The sequence below is a fragment of the Callorhinchus milii genome, unplaced genomic scaffold (genome assembly GCF_018977255.1).
Source record: "Callorhinchus milii isolate IMCB2004 unplaced genomic scaffold, IMCB_Cmil_1.0 Scaffold17, whole genome shotgun sequence".
Classification (NCBI taxonomy): domain Eukaryota; kingdom Metazoa; phylum Chordata; class Chondrichthyes; order Chimaeriformes; family Callorhinchidae; genus Callorhinchus; species Callorhinchus milii.
Genome location: NW_024704758.1, coordinates 434,813 through 445,740, shown reverse-complemented (window position 1 = coordinate 445,740; position 10,928 = coordinate 434,813). Strand labels below are relative to the sequence as shown.

At 52.7% G+C, this 10,928-nt stretch overlaps 1 protein-coding gene across 1 annotated transcript; it reads left to right on the top strand.

Moving 5' to 3' along the window:
• The first annotated feature begins 776 nt into the window (after positions 1-776).
• Positions 777-10,669, top strand: LOC121850327 (CD59 glycoprotein-like). Its single transcript, XM_042341426.1, has 4 exons — positions 777-949; positions 8,737-8,805; positions 9,283-9,390; positions 9,964-10,669. Exons 2-4 carry the CDS (start codon positions 8,745-8,747, stop codon positions 10,167-10,169), a joined length of 375 nt encoding a protein of 124 aa, XP_042197360.1. The 5' UTR covers positions 777-949; positions 8,737-8,744; the 3' UTR covers positions 10,170-10,669.
• The last annotated feature ends 259 nt before the right edge of the window (positions 10,670-10,928 follow it).

Below are 10,928 nucleotides of genomic sequence, written 5' to 3'. Positions count from 1 at the left end.
CCACTGAGCTACAGGACTCCACAGATAGGGAGAGATTGAGGCAGTCTGTCCGCGCTGGTCAGTTGGTCCGAGCTGGACAGGCGAAGGGAAAGTTTACCAGACAGCGCTCTCGATGGCAGGCAATGTGGGTTGAGCTGGTTAGACTCCAGCAGTTCCCACAGCGCCCGCACACTCTGGGGTCCCCAAGCCTTGGCTCTGGCCAACCCGCCCCTGAGACTCAACAATAACAACTGAATTACATTGCTATAGCGCCTTTCACGTCTCTGGAATTGGTTAAGCAGAATGTGTCTCTCCAGGGAGAGCGCGTGTATTCCACTCCAAACATGGGAACGTCTGTATATAGACGGTGTGCCTGGAACTCTTAGGCTGCATCATAGTCATACTTACACAAGGTGACGTGTTTGAGCATGTGTCAGGCACTCAACTGAGCCCAACAAAATCTCCACATCAATCCCAGCAGATGCTCCATTGCTGTTCCCCGCTCCCTCCCCACAAATGTCTTGTTTGTTTCCAGCGGAAATGAGATAGGTTTCTGTTACAAACTAATATCTCGGGATACAATTTATAGTTTGGGAGATGACATGTCAAGCGACTGCCGGGAGGGTGGAAGGTGAACTGGACGGACCGTGGTCTTCTTTCGCCAGCAAATTCTTATTTTCTTACAAATATTTGTGGGAGATTGCTGTGCGCAATTTGAGACGTCGTTCCGATACACCAAATGCAAGCATTATTATTATTATTATTAACACAGCCTTGGATTGTCAGCCTGTGTGTGTGTGTGTGTGTGTGTGTGTCAGTGTGTCCTGGAGCACTGATATCACACTGGCCACGTTTGCGTGTTTAGCTGGAGAACAAAGGGACTTGGTGTTCGTGGAATCGCCCCCCGATGAGGAGAGAACAGCTGATGTTGCTGAACGGCGTGAGTCAGGAAAACAGCGAATTCTTTGTGGTGAGCGCTGGCAGCTGCCAATCTGTGCCCATCTCCAAGCCTTGTCTCGAGAGTCGCAGGGACACTCAGGAGTCAGGCACCTGGTAGACACCTCGAGAGTCCCGAGGGTCTGAGATCTGATCCACAGCAGCTTCTGAGAACCCCCAAGTGTCTCTCTCTTTCAGTCCTGCAGGACATTCCAGGGGACTGGAAAGATTCTCTCTCTCTCTCTCTCTCCCCAAACACAAATGTGATGCCTTGTCAATGCTGAAGTTGTACAAGACTTTGCATGTTTGCAGCGCCCACAGTCAGATATCTCCACGCCCTCACTGTAATTCCAGACCCTCCTCAATATTGTTTTATAGTTAGGCCACAGTTGGAACACTATGTACATTTTTGAGCATAATAATAATCCTTACATTTGACATAGGAACTGGAGTGGGCTATGCAGCCCCTCAAGCCTGTTCGCATCACGGCTGATCTGTACCTCAAATCCAGTTACCTGCTCTTGCCCCACACCCCTTAATACAATACAAAATTACATTTGTACAGCACCTTCCACGTCGCGAGGACGTCCCAAGGCGTTCGACAGTCAAGGATTTGGACCTGAGCTGGAGGTCAGAATTGGAGAGGGTGGAGGGCAGGGAGGGTACAAGGGTGGCCAAAAGCGCGGTCGAAGAGGATGGTATTGAGACCCGCCTTCGAGGAGGCAAGGGAGGGAGCGAGGAGAAGGGACTGTGGGATGGAGTTCCAAAGGGTGACGGCAGAGAGGCTGAAGGCCCGACCACCGATGATGGAGCGGGCCAGCCAGAGGATGTGGAACAGGCAGGAGCCTGCTGAGTGGAGGCAGAGGACAGGTTGATATGGGGTCAGCAGGTTGCAGAGGTAGGAAGGAGCAAGGCCGTGGAGGGTTTGAAGGTGAGGACGAGGATTTTGAACTCTATCCTCCAGGGGATGGGGAGCCAGTGGAGTCGGGTGAGAGTGGGGGTGATGGGGTCACAGAGTCTGGTGCGGGAGAGGAGATGAGTTGCAGAGTACTGGATGCAGCTTGTGGAGGGAAGAGTTGGGAAGGCCGACAACTAGGGAATTGTCATAGTTGACCCTGAAGGTGATGAATGCGTGGATGAGGGTTTTGGCTGCCTAAGGGTAGAAGTAGTAACGGAGTCGGGCGATGTTGTGGAGCTGGGGGAAGGCAGAGCAGGTCATCAACAACAAAATGACATTTATAGAGCGCCTTTCACGTCAGGACGTCCCAAAGCGCTGAACAGTCAGGTGTCGGGGCCCGAGCATGGGGGAGGGGTGATGTAGGGGTGAGGGAAGGCGGAGAGGTGGGAGGGAACCAAAGGCACGGTCGAAGAGAAGGGTCTTGAGACCGGACTTGAAGGAGGCGAGGGAGGAAGCGAGGCGAAGGGACTGTGGGATGGAGTTCCAGAGTGTGGGGTCAGAGAGGCTGAAAGCCCGGCCACCGATGGTAGGGCGGGTCGGGTGGGAGATATGGAGCAGCCAGAGCCCACTGAACGGAGGGAGTGGGCAGGTTGGTAGGGAGTCAGCAGGTCAGAGAGGTAGGAGGGGGCGAGGTCATGGATGGCCTTAAAGGTGATTAAAGGCCTTAAACTCGATCATTTGGGGGATGGGGAGCCAGTGGAGTGGGTCGAGGGTGGGAGTGATGGGGTCACGGAGCCTGGTGCGTGAGAGTACACGAACTGCAGAGTTTTGGATGATCTGCAGCTTGTGAAGGAAAGAGTTGGGAAGGCCGATGAGGAGGGAGTTCCCATAGTCGAGCCTTGATGTGACGAATGCGTGGGTGAGCGTTTCAGCATGGCACGACACAGATGTGGGTTAGAAAGGATAGTTGAGGGTCAAACAAGACACCAAGGTTCTGGACTGGCTCAGTGAGGTGGAGTGTGCAACCATGGATGGAGATGCTGTCAGCGCTGACGGGAGCCAATCAGGAGGACCTCAGTCTTGTTGACGTTCAACTGAAGAAAGTTTGCTCTCATCCAGGACTTGATGTCTGACAGACATTCTGTCAGGACAGCACTGGGTCCTGGAGTCGAGGGTGGAGGCGGAGAGGTAGAGTTGGGTGTCATCCACATACATGCGGATGTTGACCCCATGTCTGCAGATGATGTCACCAAGAGGGAGCATATTGATATTGAAGAGGAGGAGACCGAGGACAGAGCCCTGAGGAACGCCACACGAGATGGTGCGGGGGCTGGAGGAGAAACTGTTTGTGGAGATGAAGCGGAGGCGGTGTGAGAGGTACGATCTGAACCAGTCAAGGACAGAACCATGAAGGTTGAGGTGAGAGGAGGATAGAGTGGCTGACAGTGTTGAAGGCAGCAGAGAGGTTAAGGAAGATGAGGAGGCAGAGGGAGCCCTGGTCTCAGATGGACAGAATGTCATTTGTCACTTTGACCGGGGCTGTTTCTGTGCTGTGGGCGGCACGGAAACCCGATTGGAGAGGTTTGTGAAGGGAGTGACGGGAGAGGAAGGAGTGAAGCTGGGAAGCAACAACTCGTTCCAGGACCTGGAGAGGAAGGAGAGGTTGGAGATGGGGAGGTTATCGAAGAGGAGGGATGGGTCCAGGGAGGGGTTTTTTAAGGATAGGAGTGATGACGGCTGTTTTTAAAGGGGTGGGAACGGTGCCAGTGGACAGAGGGAGGTGGTCAGTTTCATGTAAGTATTGTGGGGGTGAGAGAGGATTGGGAGACAGGTTTGGGGTGCGATAAACAAGGAGAATTTTGAGGGAAAGATTGGAGGGATGATAGAGGGTAAGGTGCTCGAAGGAAGGGAATGAGCCAGAGGAGTAAGGGAATAGGGCAAGTGGGGATTTGGAGATGAGAGCCACACCACCACCACCATGGCGATGAGGTCGTGTGTATGATGGAACATGTAGCTGGGTGGTGTGGCCTCAGTCAGGGGGAAGGTGTCACCTGGGTGATCCATGTTTCTGTAAGGCCAAGGATATCAATGTTTCCATCAACGATGAAGCTTCCTGGAAAGGAAGCAGACATTTTGTAGGGCAATAAAGAGGAGACGGGTTGCAGAGGAATGTGTGAGACGGGGCGGGGGGTGGGGGGTGGCGGGGAGGATTGGCAGGGAAGGGGGGGGAATGTGGATGAGATCTGGGGCTGGTGGGGCTTGCAGTAATAATGGGGGTGGCTGCTGCTGGAAAGTCAATGCTAAGTACCACAGTCAACCCGACAGAGGATTCCCAGACTGGGGCAGAGGGAGGCTGTGGGATGGTCAAGGTGGGATAGAAGGGAGGAGTACAGAGAGAGAGGAGGACAGAGCGAGAGTGAAGCAGGGTAGAGGACAGGAATGGGGGCATTTTGGGGGAAAGCAGCTCGGGTCAGGGCAGCAGCCAAAATGCGGACATGGGTATTGGGGCAAGCAGCCACAGGCATGGAGCTAGCGGGACCTAAAGGAGACAGCGCAGAAGGGCCAGAGGATTCATTGTGAATGCTGACAGGGTGAAGAGAGAGGAAGGGAAGGAGGTAACAAAATATTTTGCCCACAAAATATACAGTCCATTTCCTTTACAGTATATTCTGTGAAGCTCCGAGACATCTCGAAGATGTGATAAGGCGCTATATCAAATGCGAGGCTCGTAAGGATTATTTTAACAATAAAGCTACACTAAACCTGGTGCCAGTAATACAAAAATAAATCCAGAAGTCGCTGGGAACACTCAGCAGGTCAGGGAGCACTGACCCTGCTCCCGCACTTACTATCTCTGTCTTGAAAATATAGCACCTTATTGTGTCATTGAGACATATCAAAGCATTTTGCTTCACAGAGTATACTGTAAAGTGGAGTGACTGTATTCATGGAAGAAACGCATTAGCCAATTGTGTCCCACAAACTGTTGTGGACTGAGTGATACATTTTTTTTTAGGGATTATTTTCCCCCTGGAAAGCAATCCTCCAATCGACTAACAACCAGGTTCCAACTTACTGCTGGGTAATCAGAAGTGTGTGGAGAAGGAAACTTGCCTAAGGTTTCGCTCCACCTGGGAATTGAACTTGGGTCCTCTCACTTGCGAGACGAGCGCTAACCACAGGTCTCCATAGCATATGAAGGATATAAAACCAATGGAAGAGGTGCAGCAAAGATTGATAGAGATGTTACAGAGATGAAGGCTGGAGAGCTTAGAGCTTTTCCCACTGAGAAGGTGAAAGGGGACCTGAGAGACGTCCTACGGAGGTTTCTTTAACAGGTTTAATAGTAACAGATTGTTTTGCCACTGGTCAGTGAGTGAGCAAAGCAGAGGCACAAATTTAAGATAATCACAAAAGGAATTTAAAGGGGCGAAAAGTATGTTTGCACAGAGGGCGGTGAGAATGAGGAATTCCTTGGCATAACTCATACATGAAACAGAGTGCATAAATTCTTTCGCAACGGAATGTTTGAAAAGGAGGAATAGTAAAGGGTTGGCGGAGCGAGGGGGAGAGGGGGAGTCAGATAAGGGGACTCATGTCATTGTGCAGAGAAACACCAGAAAAAGCACAATGGAACAAATGCCTTTGTTGTGTGCAGTAACGTTGTGTGTTTGTACGCGACACTGACGAACCTGACTCTCACCCCATTCACATACTACTCACAGCACAGGCTGCTTCCTGCTAAACTTGCCCATACCCGTGTCTAACTGTTGGAACCCAGTGTGTGGATAGGTCAGCACCCAGGAATTCATGTACATTAGTCAGAGGCTGATTTTATTCGTAATATCTCCAGACATCAGGTATCAGGAGCACTCACATACCATTAACGCACACTCCTCTCCCCGCACATCCTGAGTCACCGGCTCAAACACATTCTCCCTGACCCCACATTCACAGTCTCTAAAGGACGAGTGTGATTAGACCACAACATAAAAAACAGCTCTGATTCTCGGGGTTTTACACAGGAGCAAGGAGGGACTCTTAATAATAATAATAATAATCCTTGCATTTGATATCACACCTGACCCTGTCTTCAACACGTCTCAAAGCGCTTCACAGGACATACTGTAAAGTGAATTGACTGTATATTTGTGGGCAGTTGCTGCAGTAACTGTGCGGTCCTGAGAGTGACAGGCAGCCCGGGAGGGGTTAGTGTGGGTGGGAGGGGTTAGTGTGGGTGGGAGGGGTTAGTGTGGGTGGGAGTGGTTAGTGTGGGTGGGAGGGGTTAGTGTGGGTGGGAGGGGTTAGTGTGGGTGGGAGGGGTTAGTGTGGGTGGGAGGGGTTAGTGTGGGTGGGAGGGGTTAGTGTGGGTGGGCAGGGTTAGTGTGGGTGGGAGGGGTTAGTGTGGGTGGGAGGGGTTAGTGTGGGTGGGCGGGGTTAGTGTGGGTGGGCGGGGTTAGTGTGGGTGGGCGGGGTTAGTGTGGGTGGGAGGGGTTAGTGTGGGTGGGAGGGGTTAGTGTGGGTGGGAGGGGTTAATATGGGTGGGTGGGGTTAGTGTGGGTGGGAGGGGTTGGTGTCAGTGGGCGGGGTCAGTGTGGGTGGGTGGGGTTAGGGCAAAGCTAGGGTAGTGGGGGCAGGGCTGGGGAGGTGGGGGCGGGGGTGGGGGAGTGGGGCGGGGCTGGGGAGGTGGGGGCGGGGCTGGGGGAGTGGGGGCGGGGGTGGGGGGCGGTGCTGGGGGAGTGTATAAATGGGGTTGTGGGGGAGGAATTGTAGTCAGAGAGAAGTGTGAAGACAGAAGGTAAGATGCTGTGTCAGTGCCAACTCCCCCTGCGCCGCCCCCACCACCCGGTGGGCAAGTGGGTGAGAGAGGGGGCAGCGAGAGAAGAGAGATCCCCCTCTCTCAGGTGCCCCCCCAACCCTCCCTCAGGTGCTCCCCCTCTTTCTCTCCGTGCCTCCCCCCGCTCTCTCTCCGTGACACCCTCTATCTGCCCATTTCTCTGCCCTCTCCCTTCTCTCTCTGCTCCCGTCTCTCTCTACATAATGATGTGTTGAAACGCTGCATTGTGTTGAACACAGGGATTATTGTTTTACTATTTCGTCCTTTGTGGTCAAAGAGATCTACGGTTTCAGCTGGTGAGACTCCAGCAGTTACCCCAACGCACATTGGGGTGTCCAAACCGTGGCGCTTGCCAACCTGCACCCAATACTCTCTGGAATTGGGTAAGCAGCGGGCGTTGCTCTGGGAGCGGGACCAGGAATCTTCACTTGTCGATGACATATGTGGAACTCTTGTTGAGTCAATGTAGGACTGATACATCCATAATAACAATAATAATAATAATAATCCTTGCATTTGGTATATAGCACCTTATCACGTCTTCGCAAAGGGCTTCATCGAAATATACTGTGAAGTGAATTGACTGCGTATTTTTGGGGCGAAAGCCGGCAACTAATTGCGCACAACAGTGTCCCACAAACAGTCGTGGATTGAGTGACTATGTGTTTTTTTAACGGATTATTACCCTCGGAAAAGCAACCTGCCAATACACTAACAACCGGGTTCCTACTTACTGCTGGGTAAGAGGCGTGTGGAGTAAGGAAACTTGTGCAAGGTTTTGCCCTGATCCACCGGGGAATCAAACCCAGGTCCTCTCGCTAGCGAGTACTCTAACCACTGAGCTACAGGACTCCACAACAGTGATCTGAACAGCGACTAGTGTCTTACAGCCCATCACGCTGGGTCGTGTCAGTGTGTTAGTGCGTTGGTTCGTCGTGTGTTAGTGCGTTGGTTCGTCATGGGTTCGGGTGCCGAGAATGGGGAAGTGACCATAGACACGGTGGGTCTTCAGGTGGGATTTCAGATAAAGAGAGGGTGGGGGCAGCGGGGCTGAGACGGGGATATCCAGCGGGTGGTACAATCAGTGTAATTGCTGGTCTGTGATCTGTGTCAATGTCACTGATGGAAATCACTGAATTGAATTGAATTGTGAGTTGTGTGAGTGCAGGTCTACCCACTCCAGTGCTGTGTGTCTGATTGGGAGCTGCCTGTCCTCACCGTTTCTCTTCTGTGGAGCTTCCTGGGACAGGCAGAGCAAAGCCCCACCACACAAGAAGACCAAGGAGGTGAAGTCCACAGCTTTCGTGGGGGTGTTAGGAAGGCAGAATGAGGGGGAGGGGGGGGTCTACAGCCTCAGGCTCTGTCCACCTCAAGTTATTCGCTGTTTTTCAGTAACTTCCCATTTCACTCCATTGGAGTCCTGTATCTCAGTGGTTAGAGCAGGGCAAAAAGTTAGACAATTTCCTTAGTCCACACGGCTCTGTTCACACAGCAGTAAGTAGTTGTTAGTCGATTGGCGGATTACCTTCCAGGGGTAATAATCCCTTAAAAATAATAATAATAATTTGGTCACTCAATCCACGACTACTGTGGGACACTAATGTGCGTAATTGGCTGCCGTGTTTCACCCCCAAAATATACAGACAAGTCACTTTACACTCTATATCCTGTGAAGTGGGTTTGGAGAAGTCTCAAAGATGTGATAAGGTGCTATATCAAATGGAAGGATTATTACATTATTATGCTGTTCCTCACCTGTAAGCCGGGCAAGGGGGGGGCAGTTACACAGGGACAATGTGCTTTTGTTGAGTTGGGGATGGTGTGAGGGTGACTCACTCGCTCTGGCACTGCCAGCACACGTGCCACTGAGGTCAGAGGTTCTTTGGCTGTCGTTCAGTTCATTCTATTGTTGATAAGAATGTGTCACAGCCCCCAACCCAGCTCCTCACCCAACCCGCCTGCGGACAGCCCGCTGGGGGGCAATGGGGGGGGGGGGGTGGGTGGGGGGAAGGGGGGCAGGGCTGGGAGAATGTAAAGCCTGCTTGCTTTCTCTCTCCTTTCTCTGTATCTTCTCTCTTTGTGTCAGACAGAGCTATGTTGGCTGTGAAGAGGATGCAGGCTGTGCTGTTGTTGCTGCCCCTGTGCTGGAGTTTAGGTCAGTGTCACCGACAGCTCAGATTCCAGCAGCTTCAGAACCCAGCTCACACTGGGAGGGGGGGTGGGGGGCGGGGGGCTGTGGTCGGGGTGGGGGTGCCCTGCGGGTGGGGGTCCTCAATGTGTGTGTGAGGCTGATAATAATAATCCTTGAATTTTTGAAGGGATTATTATCCCTACAAAGTGATCCACTAATCGACTAACAACCAAGTTCCGACTTACTGCCGGGTAAACAGAGGCGTGTGTGTGGAGCGAGGAAACTTCCCAACATTTCGCCCTTCCCTGGAATCAAACCCAGGTCTCTCGCTTGCGAGGCGAGTGCTCTAACCACTGAGCTACAGGACTCCACATACGCGGTGTGTGTGTGGGGGTGGGGGTGGGGGGGGAGTGTGTGTGGACATCTAATGGTGTCTAATAATCTCCTGATGTGAAAGGTGTTCTGCAAATGTAATTTGTTGATATTTATCCCCTGCCCCAGGGTTCGCTCTCCAGTGCTACAACTGCAGACTTACTGTGAACCGTGGGGTGTGTCCGTGGACAAACTGCAAAGGGAACCAGGACACGTGTCTGAACGTCACCCACCCCTGTACGTATGTGTGCGTGTAACCTGCTCCCATCTGAGTGACCGGGCGGGGGGGTGGGGGGGGGGGCGAGAGAGAGAGAGGGGGAGAGAGCGAGCAGTGAGCTGTACCGCTATCAGTGGCTGTCCTGCGGGGGGAAAGGGGGGGCGAGTGATCTCACTCATTGTCTCTTCCAGTCCTTTCACCAGAAAAGCTTTATGCTCTCGCCTGGCCATGGCGGAGGGAAGGAGGGAGGGAGGGAGGGAGGGAAGGAGGGAGGGAGGGAAGGAGGGAGGGAGGGAGGGAAGGAGGGAGGGAGTGGGGGGAAGTAAGGAGTGGGGGGAAACAGGTGGGTGGAAACCCATCACCATGTTTAAGAGAATCCAAACCAAACTGAGGATCCAGACCTCCCGCCTACACATGGAAATCCCAGCGATAGATTGTTGTAATTGGAATTATTGGAATAGAGATAGGGAGAGGGAGAGAGGGAAGAGGCGGAGGGAGAGAGGGGTGGAGGGAGTGGGAGGTAGGTGGGGATCACCCCTCGGCTGTCCTCGGTGTCTGACTGACACTCTGGTCTGTTGCTCTCCTCTCTGCAGCTGGCCAGCTGTTTCGGCAGTGCTGGAAACGTGAGGAATGTGAACAGGAGTTTATAAGGAAGGCTTTCCGGATGGACTCGGGGATGGAGTTTAACTGTTGCTCCCGGAACCTGTGTAACTCGGGGAGCTGGAGTCGTGCCCCCCCACTGTTGGGGCTGGGGCTGGGGGCTCTGTTGGCCGCTCTGGCCTCCTGGCTCAGCAGCTGAGAGCACAATCCCCGGCCTCGGCACCTGATGGAGTTTGTCTTTGCCGCTGATGTGATGTATAACGCTTGTGGCTTGTGCTGACTTTACACGTGGATTACAGTATGTGTTTAATAAGTGAGCGGCTAGTGTTTGCTCAGTGTTAACCTGTCAAACACCCCCATCACCACCTGACCCACATTGGCTGCTCCTCCGACTGTAGCCTGAAGTACACAACGGTGCTCGGTCAGGGCTGCGTCAGGTCAGGTCAAGGGTTGACCCCAGCATCACAGTAACTAAGCTTGGACACTTGGCTTTGCTTTGTGTAACTTGTCACTTGTCCCGACGTGAAAGGCGCTATACAAATGTAATTTGTTGCTGTTGTTATTGACTCACTGCTGTTTACATTGGCTGGGAACTGGGAGACTGCACTGTCTATGAGAAATCTAACGGTTGAGTTGCTCCGCTGTTCACTGCTGCTTTAATTTACCTCTGGTTATTAATAAAAGTTAATTTTATGAATACAGAATTGTTATTTTATCTTGATTTTCTCTCTCGGTCGGGCTGGGGGTGGGGTGGGTTGGGGGATGTGGGGTTGGGAGGTGTGGGGCTGATGTGGTGGGGTGCGGTTGGGGGGTGTGGGTGGGTTGGGGGGTGTGAGGTAGGGGGCTTGTGGGGTGGGTTGGGGTCTGTGGGGTGTGTGGGGGATGTGGTGGGGTGGGGGTGGTTTGGGGGTGGACGTGGTGGAGGTGCATTTTGCTTCATTAAAAACAGACTTGAAAT

Bases quoted from the DNA above. Each gene is read 5' to 3' on its own strand.
- LOC121850327 (XM_042341426.1), top strand. From the start codon at position 8,745: ATGTTGGCTGTGAAGAGGATGCAGGCTGTGCTGTTGTTGCTGCCCCTG. The intron at 8,806-9,282 runs GTCAGTGTCACC...CCCCTGCCCCAG, and splicing joins GCCCCTGTGCTGGAGTTTAG to GGTTCGCTCTCCAGTGCTAC. The intron at 9,391-9,963 runs GTACGTATGTGT...TCCTCTCTGCAG, and splicing joins TCTGAACGTCACCCACCCCT to CTGGCCAGCTGTTTCGGCAG.